The sequence below is a fragment of the Chenopodium album genome, chromosome 14 (genome assembly GCF_948465745.1).
Source record: "Chenopodium album chromosome 14, dcCheAlbu1.1, whole genome shotgun sequence".
Classification (NCBI taxonomy): Eukaryota; Viridiplantae; Streptophyta; class Magnoliopsida; order Caryophyllales; family Amaranthaceae; genus Chenopodium; species Chenopodium album.
In genome coordinates this window covers 25,277,624-25,305,335 of record NC_137847.1, presented here as the reverse complement: position 1 = coordinate 25,305,335, position 27,712 = coordinate 25,277,624, and the positions used below count along the sequence as shown (strand labels likewise).

At 35.9% G+C, this 27,712-nt stretch overlaps 3 protein-coding genes across 5 annotated transcripts; all 3 read left to right on the top strand.

Annotated features, from left to right (window-relative positions):
- The first annotated feature begins 350 nt into the window (after positions 1–350).
- Positions 351–20,310, top strand: LOC145580176 (uncharacterized). Of its 3 annotated transcripts, none has more exons than XM_081637565.1 (20): positions 351–638; positions 806–884; positions 2,682–2,785; positions 5,533–5,619; positions 5,726–5,801; positions 5,892–5,966; positions 6,125–6,178; positions 6,272–6,331; positions 8,175–8,291; positions 8,380–8,474; positions 8,762–8,964; positions 10,451–10,548; positions 13,779–13,882; positions 13,956–14,121; positions 14,206–14,331; positions 15,076–15,158; positions 15,763–15,901; positions 18,297–18,326; positions 18,985–19,055; positions 19,426–20,310. In XM_081637565.1, exons 2-20 carry the CDS (start codon positions 846–848, stop codon positions 20,039–20,041), a joined length of 2,343 nt encoding a protein of 780 aa, XP_081493691.1. In that variant the 5' UTR covers positions 351–638; positions 806–845; the 3' UTR covers positions 20,042–20,310. The 3 variants fall into 3 exon arrangements, with proteins under 3 accessions (XP_081493691.1, XP_081493692.1, XP_081493693.1); XM_081637566.1 differs by having other exon boundaries at positions 797–884; XM_081637567.1 differs by having other exon boundaries at positions 352–638; positions 14,209–14,331.
- A 1,627-nt stretch (positions 20,311–21,937) lies between these two features.
- LOC145577932 (uncharacterized) lies at positions 21,938–22,510 on the top strand. The gene has a single exon (XM_081635349.1). The coding sequence runs from the start codon at positions 21,938–21,940 to the stop codon at positions 22,508–22,510; it is 573 nt and encodes a 190-aa protein (XP_081491475.1).
- Positions 22,511–25,991: 3,481 nt separating this feature from the next.
- Positions 25,992–26,837, top strand: LOC145577931 (uncharacterized). Its single transcript, XM_081635348.1, has 2 exons — positions 25,992–26,175; positions 26,275–26,837. Exons 1-2 carry the CDS (start codon positions 25,992–25,994, stop codon positions 26,835–26,837), a joined length of 747 nt encoding a protein of 248 aa, XP_081491474.1.
- Positions 26,838–27,712: the final 875 nt, after the last annotated feature.

The following is a 27,712-nucleotide window of genomic DNA, read 5'->3' as shown; positions in this document are numbered from 1 at the left end:
TTGAATAGCAAACCAAGAACGAACAAGTTGATTCGCTTTTTATTTGATTTTGGGTAATTCTTCGAATTGCAGTAAAAAGAAAAGTTAACTGATCTACTTAATTCCGTCAAATGGATTCGTAAATGAAAACATGATCTGTCATATTTTAATACACTTTAAACCAATACACCAGATAACTGATTATTTTCCTTCCCATTCATACCCCCGACAACAAAGACGAAATCCCGATATTATCCCCTTGAGAAACAATTTTTATTTCTCAAAAAGAGGAACTTGGAATTGCCCAATATTAGAATATATTTTTCAAAAAACCATAAAAAAACACAAATTATAATCTAGTGAGAGAGGTTAACTGATCGTTCCTTTTCGTCTTAAAATTCATTTCGATCAAGTTGTGATTGAGAAAAACAGACCCCAAAAAATTTATTAAAAAAAAAAAAAGGCAATCATAACAACAACGAAAACCAAAGTTCAGATTTTGCAAGGCGCTCTTGAGTTCGAGATCGGCGCTTAGCAACCCTTCTCTCGTTCTCTCTCTCTCCTTTACCTGCAATTCCCTGAATCTTTTCTGTGTTGTTTCCCTCAATTTCTTCCCCAAAATCATAGTTGATTGTATTCGATTTTACTGTCAATTCCAGGTAATCTGATTTCGCAGGTTTGATACGTATCTGTTGATCTTTTTGGCTTTAATTTTGGTTAGGAGAAGGAGTTTCATTGATTTTAGGGTTCCATTACTATTGTATAAATTCATTTCTTATTTTTACTTGTTATTTGGGAATTTAATTAGGGTTTTTAGTTGTTTTAGATCTGAATTTGGGAACCGCGTTTTTAAAGGCGAATTCAAGATGTTTTGGCGTATGGCGGGTTTGTCCACTGCATCTCCGGTGAGTTATTTAGATCCATTTTTTAAATTTTGTATTTTTTCATATTTTTTTGTACTTGATTCTTGTGAATTGCTAGTAGCTGATAAACTTATTGAATCTGTTAATCAGACGACCTAGTGTATTTCTGATCACCTTATTCTTGTGGTTGAATTTCTAATGTGAATTACTTTTGCTTGCTGAAGCAACGTGTCGCTATCCCGAAATAATTCTATTGTGTGTGGTTATGTGGTATAATTTTGCTAAAATTTGTCAGAAGTTCGGTACTCGACTACTCGATTCATATTTATCAATTGCTCGCAGGACTCAGTTGAATAGTAGGCTTGTAGCCAGTAGCCCTGCCCAGCTGGTTCTTTTTCGTTTTGTTGACTTAGGAAGTATGTTTTCGGTTCTCCCAATTTTTATGGGAATGCATAAGTAATTTAAGATCGTTCTGCTATGGTTTCCTTTCAATCAAAAGCTGAACATATTTCCATTTTAATCGGCCTGCTCCACAATGCAGTATATATCTGCATATTGTGATCGGTTAATCAGGACCGTTGTGCTATGGACCAATCAAATAAGGAATATGTAGGTAGTATATTCGTAAAGTATGGTTAACCTCTAATTCTTATTATCTTCGCGCACTTCAGAAACCTCTCATTATAGCTTTTCTACAAAAAATTTAATTTATTTCTCAATTGAGTTGGATGGAGAGTGCAGTTAATGATTTACCTACTTTATACCTTGGGATCTTGTGACTCATGGCAAGAGATTATCTTCTGCTGTCATAAAACTGCTTTGCAAACTTCAACTCTAGCTGCTACACAGTTCTGAGGCGCTACCTTTTCTTTTCTTCTCTTATTTACTTTGAAAAAAAATTATTTCAATGCTGAACTTTCCTTTTGTTCGTTGTTGCTATTGTGTTTTGAATGCCTAAATTATGGCTTATATTTTTTTGTAGAAACTATAGTGTAGTAGTGACACTAAAGATTACCTTAGGAATATGTAGGTAGTATATTTGTAAAGTATGGTTACCAAGGGTACCTATGGAACTCCTATTTATAGAGCAATAGAGGGTTTAGGGATGGTGTGACCCAAAATAACTCAGAGTGTTGTATATTTAAGTACTTCTTTGCGCCAAATTATTCAGTTTTATGAATTCTCCTAGTGATTTAATCTGCAATCATGTGAGGATTTGGCTTCCTATGTTAGTCTGTACATCCAATATATTGCATGTGTGGAAAACCTTTTTTCAAGGAAGTTTGTCTAGAAGTTGTGAGTGTAATTTAACTGTTTATGTGTGAACTCAAATTTGAAATTTGAAAGCAATAGGAAGCAATTTAGACTGATGCTATTATCACAGTTGTATTAGCGTGTCAAGAGGAATGTTCTTTAGGTGCAAGCATTTATTTGTAGAACCTTCTTAAGATTTTGATAGATTTTTTTTTTTTTTTTTGAAATTATAACCTTTTGCAGTCTGCAATTGATTATGTTGATTGAAGAAGACATACTGGAAATTTTTTGCGCTTTTTTTTTTTTTTTTTTTTTTTTTTTTTTTTTTTTTTTCTTTTTTCTTTATATATATATATATTGTAAAAACTAAAATAATTCCTCTCGTTTTCATTTATCAAGATTTTACACCCCACCCTTGTGATTCTCTTCCTTGAAAGGGGGAAGGACAAGTTGTGTGTGAGTTCTTTTGTGCATTTTATTATATATCCTATACTAGGCTTTCTGCTTTCTTTTCGGTTTCATCAGCATAGAAATTTAATTGGTTGAGCTAAAAGGAAGAGCTTTTTATCATGCATGTGGTTCCAGGTGGAGACCATTTTGGACAAGGATAACTTTACACTGGATGAGCTTCTTGATGAGGATGAAATAATACAAGAATGCAAAGCTCTGAATGCTCGGCTTATTAATTTGTAAAGCTTCTACTCCTTTTAGGTTTTCCTAGTGCTCATGGCTTGGTTGCTTTAATTTTCATGTTCTGTCAGCCATCTCCTCTTTGATGTTTAATAAATTACCTTTTATTTGTTATATTAGCATTGTCGTATTTCCATATGCTTGACAGCAGTGGTTTATTTATGGTTCTCGTGTGCTTATGTTGCCTAGACTCGTAGATTCCCCAGGCTTACCCATGTGAACTTAAAATTAGAGTCCTGGCCTATCCGAGTTGGATCCTCTAAATTTCCAGTTGGATATGGCAGTCAGAGAGGTAAAGGAAGATGCTGGAGGAGAATGGGGTAGAAAGGCATGAAATCTCTGTAGCCAGCTCCTGGGATCAATCTCCAGACTCCAGTGAATTTTGGCAGTTAGAGTCTAATTTTTGTTGCTGGGAATGACATTGGGATAGCCTGTGTACTAGCTGGCTGTGTACTCTCTCTACTGCTGGTCTGTTGGTGTTTGATTTCAGTATCACTGAGATGGAGGAAAGACATAATATGTCTGTAGCCAACTTGTGAAGTAAATCTCCAGTGAACTTTTGGCCGTTAGAGTCTGATTTCTGATGCTGGTAGTCACATTTGGAAAGCACGTGATGCCAATGTTGCTAGCAGGCTGTGTACCCTTGCTAGTGCAGGTTTAAACTTTGCAGAGGTGGAGGAAAGTAAATTGAAGCTGCAACCATTGATTTCATACATTTTCGAGTGTTTTGAGTTGTGTTTGTTTATTGAGGGTCAAAGAGAGAGACATAGGAGATGCTAAAGGTTTAAGGGAGAATAAATATATTTAGGTTATAAGCATGTATTTTTTTTCCCTTTTCATTGAACACATTTGTATTTGGTTAACAAAAGGTTTGGAAGTGCACTTCGAAATTGAAAGAATAAAGGGCTTCATTGTAGTACTTTTCTTATATTTATTGGTATGAGAAAGGTTGAATAGAGTAAATACTATGAGGCGACTTGTTCTCTTTGCCTTAACTGAGGTGATCTGGTTTGATTCTAGTTAGATTGTTTTGCTGACTCTGCCTGATCTGAAATGTCCTGGCTGATTTGATGGCTTAATTTGACTGAACTTTTACTGCATATTTACACTACTCTATAAGATAAAAAATCTTATCAAATTGGATCTTGTTAGATTGGTCTTATCGTGTACTTTTCAACATGTAATCTCCATAAATTTATTTAACACGCAATTATAGATTTTAGTAATAAGTAAACGAGAATTAAAAGTTCTGTTTCTGGTATGACTTGAATTTTTCTTTATCTGATGTGATCTGATTTTATTTTGTCAAGAATAAGTAAAAATTATCGAGAAAAAGTCCTTAATATATGATGTGTTTTATTTTTAGCTTTATTACATAACCGAAAGAAATTCAATATCACCTCATTTTATCATCTGTTTTATCATTAAAGTTAGTGTGATTCCCAACCTTATATAAAGTTTAAGAAAGCTCGTATGAATAGTGCATGGACATTTATATCCCTAAAAATGTTCTTTTACATATTTGACCCCATTTGATTTCAAAAACCTTTTAATTGTCTCTTGAATTTCCTAAATTGATTTAAAAAGTTATGTTTATTTCAATATTTAAATCCATCTATTACTCTCTCTATTTCTTTTTGTTTTAATTTTCCTATTTAGAATTTATTAGACATTTATATTTGTACATCGAACTCAATATTTTTTCACCGTCACTAAACCAAAGTAGCTTAACTAAAGTTTAGAACATTGCACAAATACACTATATCCAACACATTTATCTTCTATATGCAAATAGTTTTAATACAATATTACACAAACAGGTATAGGGCATAAAGAACATTGGTAATAATTCTTTTCAAAGGGCTAGCTTGAAATCCCTAGTTTGATAAATTTGGAAGTTCTTGAAATTAATGTTGTGTCCTTGCAACAACTTCAAATATGTATAAACCTAGTCAAGATGGGTCTTGGGAAGTTTAGATGTATGCAGCCTTATTCCTTAGTAGTGTTCTCTGTCCCTGTGCCCCTGTCCAAATTAGGACATCGTTGCCGGACAGATTATTGGGCTATGGCACGGTAAATGCTTTGGTATACCTCTACTTAGCACCTGTGCTTGGATCTGTTGCTTTGTGCTGTGTTTCCCACAGTTTCTAGCGCCTGTTTTCCATTTTATTTTAGTGTTCCCTGATAGGATATCTTGCTGAAATAATTTTGTTTATCCCTTAACCTGGTATATGTTAGTCAGCTGGGTCATTCTGTTTTTCACTTATTGGATCGTCCTCTTTGCTTGTTAATTTTTCCGTATGAGTTTAGTATTTAAAATGATCTTTCTACTTGTTATTTTTTATTTTTTGAAGTGGAAGCAATAGACATGATACACTAAGGTAGTGATCAAGTGGTTGTAGGAGCTAGGATAAGAAAATTCTGGCTTAGTAAATATGGTTATATGAAAATGTGTTAAATACCTTTTCTATCTTTTTTTCAAATGATTTAGATTTTTTGAATACACATGACCAAAAGGGAAAAATGCTTTCAGTACTTGCTTCACGACTCACTTATTTTTGGAACTTTTTGTTATGTAATGACAACTTGATTGTAAGTTCATATGACTTGTTGTTCCTTAAATGTTGGGTTTCCCATAAAGGAATAAACGGTCGAGATACTAAGTTGCTATTTGAGCTTGAGATGTGCATGTATATTAGTCATACAGATGAATCTGCTTTTATACTAATGCTATTCCTATTTACAGCTTGCGTGAGAGACCACAGGTTGAGCAACTTATTCGTTATATCGTAGAGGAAGCTCCAGAGGATGCTGAAAGACAGAGAAATTTTAAGTGCGATTTCAATTTTTTTTAGAATACTTTTTTCTGCAGAATTTTTACAATCTTTTTTTTTTTTTTTTTTTTTTGATCCATTAATATTCTGTTCTGTCTGTGTTAGGTTTCCTTTCATTTCTTGTGAGATTTTCACATGTGAAGTTGACATTATTCTTAAAACTTTGGTAGAAGATGAGGAGGTATTATTAATTTTCTGAGGTTATAGCTTTTCCTTTCATTTCTATTTGCCTTTAATCCTTTATTTATGCTTGTTTTATCCTTTTTGGCAGCTGATGAATCTGTTATTCTCATTCTTGGATCCTGAACACTCACATAGCACCTTATTGGCGGGATACTTTAGCAAGGTAGATGCTTATTTTTATGTGTAGTGCTTTATCCATATTTTTTTTTTTTTAAAAAAAAACTTCAGTTTATATTTGTTTTGTTTTTTTTTTTTCTTTTCCCTCTGTTATCCTTTGCTTACGAACTTTTTAATTGAGCCTTTCATTTTTCTTTTTTCCAGGTCGTGATTTGCCTTTTGATGCGAAAGACTGTTTCACTTATGGAATATATTCAGGTGAGTATGCAAGATGCCAATGACTTTTTTTTTTTTGGTTGAGAAGTCTTGTTTAATAAATTGTTACTTTGGCTACCTATGAAAATTTCCCAGGCTCATCAAGAAATCATCAGACAGCTGGTTGATCTTATTGGAATTACGTCTATTATGGAGGTTGGTGTTGTTATCTGCACTATTAGCCAATATGGTCTTGTTGCTTGCATTACTCAGTCTTCTAAGTCATCTTTGAGGTTATATACTTGATTGTCTAAATCACAGCATGTACTCAATAGTTTATTTTCACTCTTCTTCTGCATTCTTTAATATCATTGTGGGGGATTTTGTGCATTGTTTTTACAAGCTTTCTCACTCCCATCTATTTCAGTTATCAGTGCCTTCATATAAGCAATAATGTTAATTTTCAAGTACATTGTTATTTCTGTTTCGTCATTGTTTTTGGGACACAACTTATTGACCTCATTTCCTTAAACTATTTGATAGTTTATTTCTGTGTTACTCCGACACCTGCCTTGGCAATGGATGTCGTGTGTCGACACGACACGACGCGCGACACGACCCTTGACACGGCTCCGGGAAAGTGCCGACTCGGGGATTGGAAAAGTGTCCGAAACAAGTGTCGCCGATTTCAGATAATCAAGATTTGTAATTTAAAATTTTAGGGTTTAGTTCAAAAATCTACCAAAATTTCGTAAATTGCTGAATTGCAAGGACACATACAGACAATAAAAGTATAGGGCTTTTGGTCGCCTGAAAATTCCTATTTCACCGATGTATTTTCAGGCACATTGAACAGATCGCCGGCGAGTTGTGGTTGCCATTTGTGGTGGCTGGTTGTTGAATGAAAGAACAAAGAAGTGTTTGCAAAAACAAGTGACATGCCGCCTTTGAAATTTGAAAGAGAAGAGAAAGAGGGGTTTGAAGCATGCATCTGATTTAATGGAGGAGAGAGAAGATAGAAAGATAAGACCATAGTTTGAAACAGTGTATTGGAATTTGTAACAAAAGAATACGTAGAAAGAGAAGAAAGGAAACAAAAGAAGACTAAAAAAACTGTATTGGAATATGTTAAGACTGTAGATGTTCCCTATGTATTACTCCGTATTATTTTTTTTTTATTTTGACTTTTATCTATTTTTTATTTTTAAGTGTCGGATTAAATTTTTTGGGCACTTTATACGGTAGCCGTATCCTAGATATTAGTCAAGCCACTCCCTTGACCGTATCGAAGTGTCGACCAAAATTTAGGACCGAAGGTGTCAGACCCACCCGACACACCTTGTCGGACACGACACTTATAAACGAGTCCAAGTAACATTGGTTTATTTTTACCCTTCATCAGTTTCCTTTGATAATTTTTTTATTTTTTATTTTTTTTATTTATTTTTTTTTCCGTGGAATCGTGCATGTTATTACAAAATCTTATGCTCCCTTGTTTCCTTGATTAAAGTGATAGTATCAATCAAGTTATTGTTTACAAATACTTCCTTCGTGTTTTAACAAGTGTTACACTTACCAAATGCAACCCTGTTTTAATAATTGTTACACTTCCTTTTTTGGCAAAAAACAACATTTTTAAAATATATATATCTCCTTTCATGGTCTCCACTCAAACCCGCTACTACTTTTTTATTTAATTTATTTTTATTATTTCTTTCCTCACATTCATTACTTATCAATAAACTATTAACCCACTATATTTCTTTTACAATTATTTAATACTCCAACTAACCCACTTACCTCTTGTTTTATTTAAGTCAAATAAATTGCCTAAAACTATGTGCCGGTCAAAGTGTAACACTTATTAAAACACGGAGGGAGTAGTAGGCTTGTCAATTATCCCTAACCCAATATTTTTTTTGCATGTTTGGATAGAAATTTCCCTGTGTGAATGGTGACAAGGAAAAGTACTAGGAAATGATTTTCCTTGCACATTACTTATTGGCATAATGATATATGATTAGGCTGGCTGAATTCATTTTGTCTTCTGTCTTTACAGGTGTTGGTTCGCCTTATTGGTGCTGATGAACATATATATGCGAACTATGCAGAAGCTATGCGCTGGTTGGAAGATACAGATGTCTTGGAGATGATTGTGGATAAATTTAGTTCTTCTGTGAGTGATTTCTTCTCATGCTTGTAGATGTGGAAAGTTTACTGTTTGTTCGACTGATGTGTGAAGAATTAATGCTGTGGTTTTACAGGATTCTCCTGAAGTCCATGCTAATGCTGCAGAGACACTTTGTGCCATTACTAGATATGCTCCCCCTGGCATATCAGCTAAAATTACTAGTTCAAGGTAGCTTCAAGCTTTCTCTTACTGTTTTGGCTCTTTTGAGTATTATTAATGTGGCTGTTTCTGTAATGGAGAAAAATATCTTAGGAAAATGTCAATAATTACTTTTGCTTCTAGGATACAGGTGAAGAGTATAATTAGGGACAGATTTAACATATGCTGGACTATGTTAATTTACCTATTTGAGGCTCATTTGAATTTCCGTTGGGGCACATACCTGATGTTAGATAAACTTATTCCAGACATAAATGTTGTCTGCTTTTTGTTACAAGATCTTTTTATTTGTGCAGGCTGATAGGAAGACTGTTCCACAATGCTCTGGAAGAGTCTCGGCCAAAATCAGTTTTGTTTAATTCCCTTTCTGTATGCATCTCCTTGTTAGATCCAAAGAGGCTAACTTTTGGTACATACCATACATACAATCGCCAATTTTCTCAAGGACCCTCAATAACTGCTAATCATGAAACTGTTGATGGCATGCTTGGGAGTTTGGGTAAGATGATTTAGTTTTATGTTAAGCTCCTATAACTTATTGGTGATTCATTCTTTGTTGGATTAAGTAGGCTTGATCTTCTGTGTCCATTGGATTGTGTTTTTACAGTAGTTTAAAGCAATGTAATTTTTTCCCTAAATCTTTGTTGTAAGTGTATTGTTGGATCATTGTGTTTCTTAATAACAGATGCAAGAAAGTTAATAAAAAAAATTAACAGCCATCACAAAATTTACGTGGTTCACTAACAATGAGTTAGCTACGTCTGCAGGCGAGAGAAGAGTTATATTGATCTCGTCCTCGATGATAGTGCAGATGCTAGGTTGAACCCTAGGGAGTTTGTATAGTATTCTCAATTCAGAAAGCGTAATAAACTGAAAATAGGCCGAATAAATGAGAACTGTAGACCACTTAATAGATACCATAATAGGTCAAAGGAGGTTTCCTGATTTAAGGATACCGTAATAAGCTAATTGGTCAAATGGGGCTACCTGATAGGTTTATTGTTACATTTGTTATCAGAAAGAAAGAAGAGAAGAAGAGGGGGGGGGGGGGGGGGGGTTAAGTCTAAGAGAACAGAGATTGTTAGCTGAAAATCTATTTTTGAGCTGTTAATATATCTATTGTTCCAGTGAAATACCTTTTGGGGTTGGGGGGTGGGGGAAGGTGGTGGTAGTCTTAAAGAGAACAAAAATGGTTAGCTCAGACTCTGTATTTAGCTGTTAAATATCTTGGAATAATCATTCTACACTGAAATAATTTCACATCTGTGTCACAGTAATTTTCTGTGAGTGCTTTAGGTCTTTATTTTGTTCAATTTTTTTTTTTTTTTTTTATTTTTTTTTTTATTTTTTTTTTTTTGTATCAGAAAGGGTGATTAAAGATCTAGCAATTACTGATGTAGTACCTGTTCATTAGAAATTACTGATACAAAATATAATGATGTAGTACCTGTTCATTATATTACCAGTTCATTATAGTTTTATGTTAAGCTCATTTTTTTTTCTGTATCAGTAATTTTCTTTATTTCAGAAAATTAGACTGTTATCTGATTTAAAGAATGAACATGTACTACATCCATATATTTTAATAATGGTCTAATTTTCTGAACTTTAGCCTCAGAAAAGAATGATCGATTTTTATTTATTTTATTTATTTTTAATATTTTTATTTTAAATATGTATATCTTTTTAATATAGATGAACAAAGGTATCCTTCCAGCATGATACTCTTTTCATATTCCTTCTCTTTTTCATTGTGAATTTTTGTGTATACTTTGTTGCCATTTGAAAATAATTATTTTTACTTTTTAAAAAATCTCAGTATTTATTTTTCTATTTTTACAATTAATTTTTTTCATGATAAACAAATGTTCGCCTACTGTTTATGGTGCGTGATTTATTGACTATGCGGTATTTCATTAATGATGTTGGATTCATCGCAACTCGCAAATGTGTGATGCCCCAATGAGATTTCTTTTGTTATGCAGGTAGTTTACTTAAGTTGTTGGATGTTTCATCAGATGATAGTATCTTGCTTACTACGTATGGTAAATTGCAGCCACCACTAGGAAAACAGCGTTTGAAGGTATTTTATGCTGTGTAATTTCCTTTTTAATATCCATTGTGTTATGAAAGCATCACATCCTTAGTTCGCAAATTTATTAATTTTTTATTTTATTTTATTTTATTTTATTTTTTTTTGGTTTGTGTGTGTATGTTATCTTTAATTTACTGTTTTTTTTTTATTTTATTTTATTTTTTTACTAGATTGTTAATTTAAAAAATGAAAATTAAAAACAAGTTTAATGGGTGCTTATGTTGTATTTGGTAGTTTTGATTTCTATTGTAGATGTTATTTGTCTCTTTTATCAATTAATTTTACTTTAAAACAAAAGTGAAACGTTTTAAAAATTCAGAAGAGGGAGAGGGGCCAATGTGACTGCAGAATAAGAGGGAGGGGGGGGGGGGTACCACTTTAAATGTTTGTAGTAGAGGTTGAACAGGAGAGAGAGAATGAAGAGCGGAAGAAAGTAGAATAGTAGATGGAAGTGAGAGAATGACAGAAGAAGAAGAAGAGACTTAACAGAAGTAACCTGAAAGCCTTGAATGGTGATGATTGGTGCGAGACCTGGTGCTGATAACCACCGGGGATTTATTGCAGGCAACCTCTGTCATAGCAGTAATCACCAGTTTCTCAATTGCACCACAATCTGCAAATTAGGGTTTTAAAAAAATAGGGCAAACTAATTGGGACAAAATTGAAGTTAAATTATTCAATTAAATGAAGGCTTTGGATCGAATTTGCACATTTTAGATTGGGTATGGTGTAATTTGAAGAATTTTTGGTCTTTTAAAAAATATTTTACTCAGATCTCATCTTCTCTCACGTCTAAACAGGCGCTGCGCCTCACGACTTGGTAGAGGCCCTCTTCGCTTTTTAAAACTAATATCACATCGGCACAATGCCCAGCAAGGCCAAGACACTTTTTAATACTAGAGGCGCTGGATTGCACAATGCCCGGCAAGGCCAAGACGTTCTGGCCTATGCCTTGGCTCTTCGCTTTTTAAAACTAATATCAAATCAGCACGAGTTTTAACATGGATACATTTTGATACAAATCAGATATATAAGAAAGCTGGAAAAAGGGGTAGATGTGAAGTGCATGTTTCAGAAAATGATCTTGAAAAAGAGAGGGGGGGGGGGTGGTTGGGTGTGTCATGTGTGTAGGAGTCAACTAGTGGTGGATTGGTGGGTTTTGTTGATTTTTTTTTTAAAATTTTTGTTCTTTATAAATTAGTTTGGATATAAAGAAGGAAGTGCAAGAGGGCACAGCTTTAAGGCTGCGGGCTGCCTCCTGCAGTAGTGTACTCTCCCTTTTTATAAAAATTATAGTTTCTTATTCTAAGTTCGGGGGGGGGGGGTGTTGTGGAGATGGGGGCAAAAGCACAGCTAAATTAATGCTAATGATGAATGCTTGTCTGAGTATGTTTTTCATTGTTATATCTATTAACTATTACTAAAACAGAAGTTGCTGACGTCGCCATTGCCCATGTTTCGCTTTCTCAATAAAAGTTTTCCCGCCTAATTGCAATGAGGATGTTATCTTTTTTATTTTTTTATTTTTTTTGTAGAGCTATCTTATTTAACATTTTTGAAATTTAAATATTGAAAGCTTGTACATTACAACTAAAACCTATCAATTTATCGTAGGAAATTGAAACAATTTTAAATAGCACATTAATAAATGACCTCCTATATTGAACTATGAATTAGACAATGTTGAACAAATACTATAACATAATTTTGGTGAAAATATAAAATTTTAAAATTACAAAGTATACGTAATTCTTATTTATATTCATGTATAATAGTGATTTATTTTTAAAATGTACAAATTAAAAATAGGTTTTATATAAACCGTGTATCGCACGGGTTCTAGCCTAAGTTTGACTAATAATGGGGACTCCGGATGATCCAGTTTCTTATGGCTAGAATTGACAATCTTGGTGATGGATTTTTTTTTTTTTTGGTAACAGAGTGATAGATAGACGAAAGAAAAGTGATTGATATTGATTCGTAATGTGGTACTCCCTCTGTTTTTAAATAGTTGCTCCATTTCTCCATGCGCGGAGTTTTAGGAGATTTTGGAGAAAGTAATAAAATATAGAGGTAGTGGGGTTGGTGGAAGGTAAATTAGAGGAGGGAGAATCTAAAAGTAATAAAATTAGGCCCCAGTAGTTGAGAGAAATGAATTAAATATTATAAAAGCTTTCTAAATAAAGAAATGGAGCAAGTATTTAAAAACGGCCGCAAAAGGAAAGTGGAGCAAGTATTTAAAAACGGAGGGAGTAAATCATAAGAGACTAAAATTTGTAACTTAAAACAAAACTGCTGGAAATGTTATCATTTTCCCGTACCTTAAAATTAAATCTTTGGGTTTTATGTCTTTAAATGGCTTGACTTATTTTAACTCATTCTAAAAATAATACGGAAGCATTTTTTTAGTGTCTTCCGATATGACGATGCATCTCCCTCTGTATTTTTTATTTATTTATTTTTGTAACTCATAAGTTCTGTGGATTTTTTTTTTTTTTTTTGATATTTTTTATGAACTTAGAGGAACATTTAATACTACCACAATTTCTGATGATGTTTAAACTTTCCATTTTGGTTTGTTTCTAAAATTTACTATACTTTCTCTTTAATTCCATTTTTGGGAAACAACTTTTTTTTTTCTATTTCATTACCCCTCTTTCCCCACCATATTTTCATTGTCTCACTCTTTTTTACTTCATATACCTTTTTCTTACACCAGTGGTTTTTTTTTCATTCTCTATTTTACCATAGCCACCTTTTTATAACCCCCTACCCACCAACTCCCTATCTTCTTAAAATTTGTGCAAATATTAAATGTTAAGATCAATAATAAACAGAGTTAATATGTTTTATTTGAAATTTTTGTTGGGTGGGATTCTGAAGAATGTCAAAAAGAGTAATAGCTTGAAGGATTAGGCAGCTTATGTATTTTAAATGTCCATAAAGAAATTAATTAAGTTGACCTACGGATAAGGGTCTGATAGAAGCAAAGTATTACTTAAAGGTTCAAATACTCTTGTAACTCTATAGAGTATATATGGACTTGTGTTTTGAGTTTAAGCTAATGATGATGATGAGCCCAACACTGATATTTTTTTCAATGAATTATTAAATCATTTTTTAAGTAACAATGTTTGCTTATGCATGATGTTGCCTTTTATTTTATTTTGATGTTTATCATCTATATCTTTTACTTACGTATTTTTTGTTGTTTCTAGATCATTGAATTCATTTTAGTCTTACTCTCAAGTGGAAATGAAGCTGCTGAAAAGGAAGTCATTCGATTTGGTGCAGTGAAAAGAATCTTAGATATGTTTTTCGAGTAAGTTGGATTTGATATGCTAATATATGGAATTAATTTGCTTCAGAAAATCATATATTTGCATGCGCTGCAGGTACCCTTACAATAACTTTTTGCATCATCATGTGGAAAACATTATTCTGTCTTGCTTTGAGAGCAAAAGTTCTATCCTTGTCGAGCATCTACTGAATGATTGTGATCTTGTTGGAAAGATAATGGAAGCTGAAAAAAGTCCTTTGTTATCAAGTGATTCAAGCAAGGTGATTAACAATCGATAAGTTGCATTTGGATCCCTTTATGAGTAATTTACTAAAGCACTGACATTTGTTTTGCGAATTTTCTAGCAGCCCACAGTGTGTATTGATGGAAGAGACCCTCCCAGAGTGGGAAATATTGGTCACCTGACTCGCATATCTAACAAACTTGTCCATCTTAGTAACACGAACTCTGACATTCAGGCCTTTTTTCAGGTCTGTATTTTAGCTGCTGATTTCCTTGACCTACGTACAGGACTACTTTTGTGCTCTTATATGATTTTTTTTTAAAATTATTTTATTTATTTATTTTTTTGCTTGTGCATCAATCATAAGTTCCATTTTGCTGAATTATCTCTTAATATTATTTCCAGAAGTTCAATTAAGCAGCCAAAGGTCCTAGGATTCAAGGGAAACATACTTTTATAAATCTGTATGCTTTTTCACATATGGAGACTAGGATATATATAGCGTAGAGAATATTTTCTGTACACAACAACTTCTGTCTGAGATTTCAGATTATTGATGGTTAAACAACCTTCTCTGGCCCGTGTGAAATATTTTCTTTGTTCTCAACTTCTTTTTGATTCTTGCTTGTCATTTTACATTTGCTTACATATGCATGTGTTATCTGAATGTACATATGTGGAAAGATGTGTTCAAGAAAACATTGTATTGGTTTGGCCTGTTTACAATGGATATTTTGTGATTTATAAACTAGCCTTCTGGCTTTGAATACTTTATATAGCATATTGGTTATATAACCATCTATGCTTTATGTTTATAGTGAGTAACATGCTGACATGATTTGAATTATTTGCTAGGGTGATGTGGTAGAATTTAGAACATTTACAAAGCCTTATCATAGGTTTTGATTTACTTGGGTCTCTAGTGATTTTGATCTTGAGTGATTTACTTGGGTTTTGATTTTCTGATACATGTTTTCTTTTAACAATGTAGGATAATACTGAATGGCTCGACTGGTGTTCAAATATCTTATCTAAGCGCAATGCTGTGGAAAATGTTTATCAATGGGTCTGCGGGTAGGCCTTTCTTGATTTTTCTTTGCTTATGAAAAAGTTAATCTTTGTAGTTACAACCCTGATTGCTGGATGTTATCAGAAAGAGTTTGTGATTACTGACTTTGTTCATTGACTTTTTTTAAAAATTAGTGCAGGTAGCGTTTATTTTGTACCAGATCCTTTCTATGTTTCATTTTGTTGGTACTTTAGTGTATTTAATTCCACCTACACACACACACAGACACAATGGAAATTTACCATCTGTACTACCTAAACATGCCTTTGTATATGTCTTAAGAAGTATTAGATATCCCTTGCATTATAATGTATGTGGCTGTTCTGGTTGAGATATTAGTAGGGCTGCTCCTATTAATAACTGACCTTGATTAATAGAACTGTAGTCAATTACCCAACAAAAACCAGAAATGTACCCAAAATTTTATCCCCCATTTTAGGCCTGAACTAAACTTGACCCAAAAATGTTGTGACTAATATGGCCTGATTTGAAAAATCAATTTGATCTGAACAACCCTAGCCTATTCTAAGTGCTTAGGGAGTCTTTCATGTCACTCCTTGTCCCCTAAACAATACTTTTGTTACGACTAATTTCTTTTCTATGTAACAGGAGACCAACTGCTCTACAAGATCGCACCAGGGATAGTGATGATGATGATTACCAGGATAGAGACTATGATGTTGCAGCTCTTGCTAACAATTTAAGCCAGGCCTTCCACTATGGCATATATAGTAATGAATTAGAAGAGGTGTGTTGCTAAATTATACTGCTGAATGGTCTTTTGTTCTCTTCTAAATGCTTTCAGTTTTTGTTTTTTCCCTATTTTCTTTTTCTTTTTTTTTTTTTTGCTAAATTATACCAACTGTGCTTGTATATTTCGGCTTATACAGAGAGCTTCTCATATCCTGCACTCCAAACAACTACATTTGAATATTATATCTCTCCTCGTATGATCCCCACTCACACCCATTACTATTTTTTATTATTATTTCTTTCCCACATTCCTTACTTTTTCAATTATTAACTCACTATCTTTTCTATAATTTTTAATACCCCAACTAGCTCTTATCTTATTATATAAGTCAATTAAAATTTGTCTAAAACTATGTGCCGGTCAAAGTAACACTTAAAAGAAAGGACTGAGTATCTTGTATTTTTTTCACCTTTCTTTTAAGGCGCACGCCTGTTCCCTTTCCAACCTCATGTCCCGCTTGATTTTAGAAGTGCGAGCATGTGAAGTCTTTTGGTATTGGATTGTGGGCCCGTGAATGTAATGTCATCTTAATCGTCCTTTAGCAGCTATATGGAATCAATAATCTTCTAAATTAATTAATTAATTTATTTATTTATTTTTTTTTTTTTTTTTTATGCATTATGTTTTCTCACATATAGTGTATGATTTTCAACGAGAACCACTTGATTCTTGTGGGGACTCCCAAATCGCTACCCCAACCTAGAGCCGGTTATTGGGTGGGTCGGTATGGGTCATTAGTGGGGCTGGTTAGCTGAGAGCAGCTTGGAATTTTAATGGGGTACAATAAAGATAAAGGCGACTTGGGTCAGGATGTGTACCATCTAAACTAAGGGTCGCTTACGGGCTAGAAAAAGACAAGACCGAACTTTGTTAAGATCCTATTACAGTACTCCCACCTAGCGTATTGCAAATTCGTATTCGTTCCACATATTGGATCGTATTATGTTTTAGGTAACACTAATTTGGATATTATTTAGTATTCCCTTTGTACCTTTGTTTTGTTTTGTTTTTTTTTTTTTTTTTTTTTAAATTTTATTTCTATTATTATTGCAACAATTTGACTCTCCCAAAGTTTAGTGTTATCGAATTGAATTAATATTATGTATTTGGGGTTTGTTGGGAAATTAAAATTTGTGAGTCAGAGATTTATTGATTAATAAGGGTCTCTTACGGGCTAGAAAAATATAGCAATTTGTTAAGATTGTAATATAAAATTCTGCTTAACAATTTGGATATTGTTTATACTCCATCCTTTGTTTTTATTTAAACAATCAGGTTAATAATTTTTGTAAAAAGGGATGTGAGTATATAACCACTTATAAGCAGAGATAAGAATAAAAAAACCCACTACATTAATTTTAGAAGATAAACATCTAGTAATTAGTTTAATCTTTTGAGAAGTAAGCAAATAAGGGAGAGGATGGTTATCTTAGAAATCTTTATTGAGTCAGGAGCAATGAGCTATGGGGTGGGGAGGCCTGAAAAGGGATGGAGGAGTGTAGAGGAGAGTACTAGGGGTGTCCATTCGGACTTTGGATTGGACTTAAGCCTAGTCCAATCCAATCCGAAATATATTTGGACTCTCATTTTATAGTCCAAATCCAAATCCAAAGTTTTCAAAATCCAATCCAAATTAAAATCTCAAAGTCCAAATCCAATCCGAATTAATAATAATAAAAAAATTTCCTAAGAAATTCATAAGAATCATAACTCTAATAAACAAAACAAATCTGAATTAATAATAAAAAAAAATTCCTAAAAAAATTCATAATGGGCTATTGGATTTTGGCTTAATAATGTTATATGGGTTGAGGTTTATATATATATAAATTCGGACTATTTGGACTGGATTGGACTTTTTGGACTTAAAAAATTTGAGTCCAATTCCAATCCAAAAATCCAAATTTCAAAATTTTTGAGTCCAAATCCAATCCAAATTAAAAAAAGTCCAATCCGAATAGCTTATTTGGACTGGATTGGATTGGATTTCAGACTGGAGTCCGAATAATGGACACCCCTAGAGGAGACCCTTCTATCACAAAGCCCTTTATCCCTCCACTCTAAGATAATTGTGCTGCCAAATAAAAACCCTATAATGACCCTTCTATTGCAAAGCTCTTTATCCAGTCGTGTAAGAACTAAAAACGTCAAAACCTTTTAAATATTTCCCAAATTGGGCAACCCTATCCAATAAACCACCTTTCCCCCACCGCCCAGTTGCCAAAGAAAAGAAGAAAAGGGAACTAGAAAATTTATTCTCCTAGATAATTTTTTAATTTTCTTTATATAAAATTATTTCTTGCCTGAGTTGATATTATTCCATTTAATTTCTTTTTTTTTTTTTCAAATCTGTGAACTGTAGATGAATCTTTTTTCTTGATTTGTGCAGGTTCAAGCATCACTTGAACGAGATGAGGAGGTATGCTTTTCTATCTTACTTTGTGAAAGAGCTTTAGTGGTAGCATACTTAGTGCCCTTGGCATTTTCTATTGATTTATTCCTGCGTATTTTCATGTGCTACTCTGAAATTGGGTTTGCTTGATAATTCATATTTTAGATTGATAGAAAACTTAAAAGCATATTCTTTTACGTCATTTAGCGATTATTACAGTCTAGTCAGAGCATCTACAAGGGTTAATGTTTTTCTTCGGCTGTCGAGTTACTGTTTTCTTAGCTATTATAATATTGGAAACTTTTTGTATATATTCCCGCACCCCAAACTGTTTGATGGTTATTGTGTAACTTGTAATGTTTTGGTTTGTGTCTTGGGTCCAATGAAATTAAAGAACTTAGAATAGAAGCAGAATATACAAAGAATTGTGCTTATCGAATAACAGTTCTCCCAGCGGTATCAACAGTTTTACTTAATGGAGTATCAATTTGTGGTGTAAAGTAGTTATAAATTTTATAATAATTGAATTTGTTGGCTGAATATCTTCAGTGAAATGGAAGCTTAAAATCATGTTGTCTGCATGTGTTATTTGTAGATCTGATTGGTAATTTCCATGTTTGATTATTTTGCAATTTTGATATTTGCTGATGAATGAATTGACGATTTTCACTGCTGCGTTTGCTAGGATGTTTACTTTGATGATGAATCCGCTGAAGTGGTTATATCCTCATTGCGTCTTGGAGATGACCAAGAGAGGTTTGTTATCTAACATTTTTTTTCCAATTGAATTTATAGCCACATTTTGATGTGGTCTTCTGTGGAAGAAATTCATATTGCTTTGTATCTGTATTGTATTGATGGCTGTAGTTACAGCATTTGTGCATGTTGCTTGCGGTTCCAAATTTTAGTAGCTTTTGCACAATATGCTGTTTGTGCCAATGCTTGGCTTGATGTTTTTGCTGGAATGGTTTGTACATTTTTTTAAGAGCTGTTGTCACTGATTGGCATTGTATTGTCTTTGATTTTGTGTTGGGGTTCTTAGGTGTGGATGATTGATTTATGGTAGTCATATATCGTGTCAAGTTATCATTTGATTGACTGCTTGTAATAATTTTCTTGTGAGCAGTGGATCGCTGTTCACTAATTCTAATTGGTTTGCTTTTGAGGATGACCGCGCTAACAATGAGCGTTTGACTGATACACTTGCCTCTCCATCACCTGCTGATGAGGAACCTGGTGCTGTTAGTAGTAGAAGTGATGGCTTGGACTCCAATGATGACATGGATACTGCAACTTCACAAGTGCCTGAAGTAGAATCCATAACTAATGAGCCTATTGCTCTTCCTGCTAAGGAGGAAGTGGGACGGGGTGCTACAAGTGAGCAAAATGATTGGGTTGAATGGAGGGAAACATCTAATTCAAGTGATTTATCTGATGAAGCAGATAAACTAGAAGAAATACCAAAAAAGTTTGAGGAATTAGGGAACAAGGTTGAGGAGGATTGCCCAAGTGCACCTGAGCTGTCTTCCTCGACAGTTGATGGTTTAGAGAGTATTGGTGTTACCCAGGATGTAGGTGTGCAACAATTTTCGGGCGAAACTGGTGTGGCTGAAAATATAGGTGAACCATTATCCAGCTCAAGCTCAAATACTTCCCAGGATGAAGTTAAGCTGCCTGAAGCAGAACAGATTTCAAACCCTGACGGGCATGAGGAACCTGGTTTGGCTCAAGCAGGAAACTAGCTGTACATTAGAAAAACTACAGAATCAGCAGGATAAACTCTTCCTTCCTGTCCACTAGTCAAATTTTCCTTTCGATAAATGTCTTCGTAATTCTTAGCTTATTTTCTGTACATCGTAGTTGGTTTAAAATTCTTAAGTAGAGAAAGTAATGATTCTTTTTGAGAAAACTCAGGAGACTTGTCTTCTTCTCACTGTAACGTAGAAAATGGAAGGGCTAATTTTTCATATTTTATTTTTGTACCGTAGCTAATGATAAGTCATTCTTTCCAGAGCATTTGTACTAAACTTTAAGGTTCTGATGGAGCTGGTCGTGTACTAGATTATACTTATAGTAGTAGCGCACCTTATTTGGGCCCATATATAAACATATACTTCCTCCGTTCTTTATTACTTGACCCGCTTTGACTTTTACACTATTCATCACCCCTCTTTTGACCGTCTTTTGTGAATAATATGTAAGGAAAAATATATTCATGTATGATTTTTTGGATTCGTCTCAATAAGAACTATCATAGTATATAACTTTTATAATTATTACTAATGGAGAATTTAAGTCATTGATCATTAAAGTTTTGCATTGACAAGTGTGATAAAAGAAACAGGTCAAGTAAAAAAGAACAAAGGAAGTAGTATTTTAAAAATGAACATACAATTTTTTCTCCTAAGATCTTTAATCTCTCTTTTCTTTTTTACCTCTATTAATTTTCTCTCTCCTTTATTTTCTTCTCAATTCGAAATTCTCACTTTTTTTTTTCTTTCCTAATAAGTTTAATTTTCTTTCTTACCTCACTCCTCCTATCTTTAAACATCTTTGTTCTACTACTTCGTATATTCTCCAATTTGTCACCATTGTTGTATGGTAGGATATCGATAACTGGTACAGTGCCGATAACCAAACTTTGACAGACTAAACCGGTTTGGGTTTTTAGTGATAATACTAATATCGGCACCGTCATATAACAACATACATATCGACGCCTCTTAAAACTGAGCACGTGGCTTTGACTAATCGACACTTGATATAAAAGGGGTTTGCATGGCATGCAGCCATCTGGCAGTTGAGGTAAGATTATCCATATAAAAGGTAGCATTTATTACTCTCTCTTTCTCTCTCTATATTTCTCTCTCTTCATACCGTCCTCTCTTTTCTCTTAAACACATTATAACTTTATCATTGGAGGGTTATCCCCGGATTCACCCCAGGGTTAGCTAATCTTCTTTTCGTGTGTAGGTGCTTAGCCGGACGATAGGGTCTTCACGGATCTCGGATACGGGCAATCGGATCTGAATAGGAGCAATTTGGCGCTTGGAGGGGATAGTGATCACTTTTATCGCCTAAGGACCTCACGCAGAGAAGTTATGGCCGGTAACAATGAAACACTTGGAAGTAACAATGGAGCAAGTAGGATAATCAACCCTGGAGCTGGAACACAGCCAGAGGTGGAAATAAAGGATGAAACCCACACTCTAGAGGGAAATCAGTTTAACACGCCGTTAACACCAGAACGACATATCGGTGAAGTGGCATATCCCATGGCCGACTTTACCTCGGAGGATTTGGAGATAGCAGTCAGTGTGATGTCAGAGCAACAAAAGAAAGGAAGCCGAGGCTGGAACTACTAGGGCTGCAGGAGGGGTGCCCATTGTAAATCTGGATAGCCAATTCAACCAAGCAATAAACTCGCCAGGCAACCTCGTAGGGAAATGTCGCCATAAGGGACGCATGCAACCTCCCAGGAGACAGAGGCACAATCCTCTAGTCGTGCCGTTAACACCAGAAATCAGCGGTAGAGAAGCTCGCCAGATGCAAGGTAGGGGGTGATCCGAACGACTGTTCAGCTGAGGGCATTGCCGTTTACGCAGTAAATATTGGATCAGCCGATGGAAAAGATTAAAATGCCAACATGCAGATATGATGGAAGAGGTGATCCAAGCAGGTTCATAACGTCCTATGAGGGACATATGATTTTGTACACCAACTCAGATGCGGTTTGGTGCAAGGTCTTTCCGACCACCCTAATCGGGGCAACAACTGATTGGTTCAATAACCTAGGAAGTGGTACGGTGGATAGCTTTGAGAGGCTAACGGAAATGTTTGTGGGGCAATATATTAGCAACAATGTTCGACAGAGAACCTCAGGGGAGTTAATGGCTGTAGGGCAAAAAGCGGATGAGTCTCTAAGGGACTACATCAGGAGGTTCAATAATGAGGCAAACACAATTCCAAAGTTGCAGCAGGAGATAACCGTTATGGCATTAATGAATGGCCTGAACGAATCTGAGTTCAAGCGGTACCTAACAAGGAAAAATTTGCCGACATTGGCTGTAGCTTTTAACAAAGCTCATGATTACATAAAGAGCGAAGAGTTAATGAAAACAAGCAGCCGGGTTGTCCCAGCCGATAGAGTGCAGCATCGTCTGAGGGGACAGCCTCAGGAAGTGGAATGCCGAAAAATCCGGCCTCAATGAGAAGAGGAGGAAATCGGCAGGAGGTCAGCGGTCAGGAAATCCATGTGATACAGTACATACACTCTGCTGAATACGCCCAGGGCTGCCATATACTTAGTCAATCAAATCAAGGAGGGATGGGTGAGACCCATGCCCATGAAGGCCTAGGGAAGAGATGCTAAGAAGTACTGCATGTTCCATTGAAATGTCGGGCATTACACTAAAGAGTGAACGCAACTAAAAGATAACATTGAAGAGCTAATAAGAAAGGGTCATCTGACTCAATATCGGCTGCATGCGGGGGGAAATCAACTACCGTCGTATCGGTAGCCAGAGCGACAGCAGATAGAGGCAAGGCTTGAAAAGGCAGCAGGTGCAAATAAGCCGGCAGGAAGATGGTGGGCAGCCACCATTGTCAATTGGGAAGAATATTGATGTGATAACTGGTGGGCCAATTCACGGAGGAACAATAAGTGGAGCACGAAAGCATTTGTCGGAGCATCGCTATAAAGTGAATGCATTAGATTTCGATAGCCGCCCCCGACCGGCAGGTATTCCTGATGTGACGTTTACAAAAGAGGATGCTAGGGGAATTGTCTTTCCACACGATGATCCCCTAGTGCTGATAACGACAATTAATGGGGCCGACATCAAACGAGTCTTGGTGGATGGAGGTAGCTCGGCTAATGTCCTGTTTATGTAGGCATTTAATGAAATGATGATAGGCAGGCAGTATATGAGGCAAGTGTCTTATCTAGTGATTGGTTTTAATGGGTCAACTGTGAGGCCGGAAGGCAACATAGTCTTGCCGGTCAGATTTGGTGACGGCGCGGCCGCGAGGGATGTCATGGCAGAATTCCTGATAGTGGATGTACCATCAGTGTACAATGCAATCCTTGGGAGACCGATAATACATGATGTGCAGGCAGTGGTATCAACTTATCATCTCACCATTGCATATGTATCAAATTTGGGGAAGGTGGAGAAGGTGCATGGGGGGCAGGTAATGGCAAAGACCTGCTACGTGACTGCTTTGAAGAATCTGGTGCGAGAAAGCTCAAATGCAATGGCCCGAAAAGGGGCAGGGAACCGTCGGTTCGGGATTTGTCAATGGAAAACTTTGATACAAGGCCGGCAGCAGTACCAAGGCCGGCACTAGGAGGAAAAACATTGCAAGTTGAACTTCATCCAGGTGATCCTATCCGGACGTGAAAATAGGAGCCGACATGGATTCGGAAATGAGTTGTAATCTGATAAGTTTGCTGCGGGAGAATGCGGATGTGTTTTCTTTCTCGGCAGATGAAATGTCAGGGATACACCTCGACATGATGGTACATAAGCTGAATGTTGATAGAAAATTTAGGCTAGTGAGGCAAAAGAAGCGGAACTTCTCAACAGAGAAGATTGAGGCAATACAGGCTGAGATCAATGAACTCCTAGTGGCAGATTTCATAGAGCCATCACATATCCTGAGGGGCAGGCTAATTTTGTAATGGTGAGAAAGCTGACAGGAAAATGGCAGATGTGTGTAGATTTCACAGATTTGAATAAGGCCTGCCCCAAGGATTGTTATCCCTTGCCCCGAATAGATAGGCTGGTGGACTCCACACTAGGCCATGCAATGCTCAGCTTTTTAGATGCATTTTCGGGATATCATCAGGTCAGCCTTCATGAATCAGATAGGGAAAAAACGGCATAACGGATGCCGAAGTTTACTGCTACAAGGTCATGCCATTTGGGTTAAAGAATGTAGGGGCGACTTATCAAAAATTGTTTGATAAAATCTTTAAGAAGCAGAAGGGTCGAAATGTAGAGGTATATGTGGATGATACGATTGTGAAGAGTAGGGTGAAGGAAGATCACATAGCTGACCTCAAAGAAACCTTTAGTAATTTATGGTAATATCAGATGAAGTTAAACCCGGAGAAATGTGTATTCGGGGTCCGATCAGGAAAGATCTTGGGATTTATGGTGAGTGAACGAGGTATTGATGCAAATCCAGACAAGGTGAATGCAATCCTTGAAATGAAGCAACCAAAAACAATTCGTGATATACAAAGGCTTACAGGCAGGATGGCAGGGTTGACTCGGTTCATAAGTAAGTCGGCTGATAAGGCACTCCCATTCTTTGTAGTTTTGTGGCAGAACAAGACTTTCCAGTGGGTTAAGGACCAAAGTGAAGCTTTTGAGGTGGTAAGGAACCACCTAAGAAAATTGCTAACGGTTGCTAGACCAGAACGAGGTGAGCAGTTACAGTTGTACATATCGGCTTCACCAAAAACAGTGGCTGTAGCGCTGCTGGTAGAAAGAAAAAAGCAGCAGCTGCCGATATATTTTGTCAGCCATGTGTTGAATGCAGCAGAGCGCAGATATCCAGTGATAGATAAAATGGCACTTGCTGTAGTGATATTGGCAAGAAAACTGCGCCCTTCCTTTGATGCTCATCCAATAGAGATATTAACTAATAATCCCCTGGAGAGGTCATTACAGAAAATGGATACATCAGGTCGACTGTTGAAATGGGCAGTTGAACTATCGGAGTATGAGTTGCATTACAAGCCAAGGGTGTCGATTAAGGCATAAGCCTTATCAGACTTTATTGTGGAAACAACCTACAATGATGAGGAGGAGTCGTTAGGAACATGGCAGGTAACAGTAGATGGATCGGCAACATCGACTAGGTTAGGGGCTGGTATAGTAATAACAGCGCCGAATGGTACAATCTTTAAGTATTCTTTAAAATTAAAATTTAAAGCTACTAACAATGAAGCAGAGTATGAAGCGGCTGTAGCTGGAATTTAGTTATTCATAGCGGCAGAAGCTAAACGTTTGATATTGAAAACCGACTCACAGATAGTATCAAGCCGGTACAGTGGAGATTACGAAGCGCGAGGATAAAGTACCTTGAAAACATCAATCAGCTAACGGGGCAACTACAACACTTTGAGGTACAGTTGGTCCCAAGGACGCAAAATGCACAAGCTGATGCCTTGGAAAAATTGGCAAGCTTAAGTTTCAATGATCCGGAAAGAACAGTAATGGTGGAAATCTTGAAACAGAGGAGTATAGATGCAACCTCGGAGCAGGTACTGTGTGTAGATAACGGCAGCCAGTGGTATGACAAAATCTTGGGGTACATCCTTTATGGGGCATTGCCTCTTGACAAGGGAGAGTCAAGAAGGCTGAGAAAAGATAGTGTGTGGTTCATCATACACCAAGGCCAGCTGTACAAAATAAGCTTCTCACTTCCGTTACAGAGATGTATCACAGATTTTGAGTCTGCAAGACTCATTGAGGAAATTCACGAGGGGACATGTGGAAATCATCTTAGGGCTCGTGCTTTATCCCGAGAGGCAATGAGGTGAGGATATTACTGGCCGACAATGAATGCAGATGCTATCCGATATGTGAAAAGGTGTGAAAAATGTCAAAAGTTCGCACCAGCCATTAATCTCCCTCCGAATGACTTGATGCCGATACTGAATCCAGTTCCGTTTGCGCAATGGGGGATGGATATCGTAGGGCTGTTTCCATCAGCCACAGGAGGAAGGAAATTCCTTTTGGTAGGAATTGGCTATTTCACAAAATGGATAGAAGCAGAGCCAGTTGCAAAGATATCGACAGCGGAAGTGAAGAAGTTCATTTAGAAAAACATCTTCATAAGGTTTGGATTGCCAATGGCAATGGTCTTCGATCATGGGTCACAGTTTGACTGCAAGCCAGTAAAAGACCTTCTGGTCCTGTACAAGGTAAAATTTGCATATTTTGCGGTGTGTCATCCACAGTCAAACGGCCAGGCAGAAGCGCAAATAAACAGATAATAACGGCAATTAAAAAGAAAATCGAAGATGCAAAGGGCTTATGGGCAGAACTCGTGCTAGAAATACTGTGGGAAAACAGAACTACAACCAGAGAAGCAACATGTGAATCCCCTTTCAATCTGGTATTCGGAACAGAAGCCGTGGTACTGGCGGAGGTAGGGTTGCCGACATTCAGGATTCAGCACTATTCTGAAGAGCAAAATGATTTACTTCTAAGGCAGCAACTTGATTTCCTACCAGAACTTCGAGAAAAGGCAGCAATCAAATCAGCAGCCTATAAAGACAGGATGTCCAGAGCGTATAACAAGAGGGTAAGCCATTGCCTGCCGAATACAGGAGATTTAGTCCTTCGAAGGACGGAAGCTACTGGAAAGGGGAATATTGATGGAAAGCTATCGGCAAACTGGGAGGGCCCATACCGAATCAGAGAAATGGTTATGCAAGGGTCCTACTACTTAGAAACGATGGATGGAAAGCCATTGAAGAATGTATGGAACTCGGCAGTCTTGAAAAGATATTATGTTTAGTATGATGTAATATGTAATACTTTTTAATTATCTTGGTTAGATAGTACCGATAAATAATACAAGGTACGAATTCTGGTATATAAGTTGATTGGGCATCCTCCATTTAACAGTCCATCGTTAAATGGGATGGACAGCTTAAAACCGCTTCCATGATGTTAGTGCTCTTGTAACCTGATCAGTTGTATTCATTAACTTGTGAGGTTGCTGGTTCAAGATATAATACCGGAAAATCATGTACTGGTATATGCCGATTTGAGGCGTAGCCATAATTATGATCACCGAGAAGGGTACTCAGCTCACCGTAAGTATAAGGTGGAGTGAGTGACCAATGTTATACTCTGAAACAGCAACAATGTGTCACATTGTTGTTTGAAATATGCATACGCACATGTAAAGATTAACAGTGTATATAGTAGCAAAGCAAATATATACACTGCGGGGGCAGGAAGTAGTATACCCCATCTTGTGGGTATATGCCGATAAAGATTAAAACAGATAACATCAACAACGGAAATATGAAAAGGAAATATGAGTTGTTTTAAGCCAATTTTTAAGATGCTGATAAAGACGCCGATAAGTCACATCATTTAAATAAGTGTTATCTAATTCCTTTTTAACTATAGCAGAAGACAAGTTAAAATTTAAAAGTTGAGGCATATACGTATATAACAGGCAGTAAAAGTGATTAAGCAAATGTGTATTTTTTAAGTAACAAAGTTCTAGGCAACCTTCTAACGAAAATAAAAATGTTGAAATGACAATCAACAGGCATACCACAAAAAAGGCATACCACAAACTACAAGTTTTTTAAAAAACTAAAAAAAGAAAATAAGGCCCAATCACACAAGAGCCACATAAGGATGTCAGTGATGATT

Bases quoted from the DNA above. Each gene is read 5' to 3' on its own strand.
- LOC145580176 (XM_081637565.1), top strand. From the start codon at position 846: ATGTTTTGGCGTATGGCGGGTTTGTCCACTGCATCTCCG. The intron at 8,292-8,379 runs GTGAGTGATTTC...GTGGTTTTACAG, and splicing joins TGGATAAATTTAGTTCTTCT to GATTCTCCTGAAGTCCATGC. The intron at 18,327-18,984 runs GTATGCTTTTCT...TGCGTTTGCTAG, and splicing joins CACTTGAACGAGATGAGGAG to GATGTTTACTTTGATGATGA.
- LOC145577931 (XM_081635348.1), top strand. From the start codon at position 25,992: ATGGGGGATGGATATCGTAGGGCTGTTTCCATCAGCCACAGGAGGAAG. The intron at 26,176-26,274 runs GTCTTCGATCAT...TGTCATCCACAG, and splicing joins TTGGATTGCCAATGGCAATG to TCAAACGGCCAGGCAGAAGC.
- LOC145577932 (XM_081635349.1), top strand. From the start codon at position 21,938: ATGCCAACATGCAGATATGATGGAAGAGGTGATCCAAGCAGGTTCATA.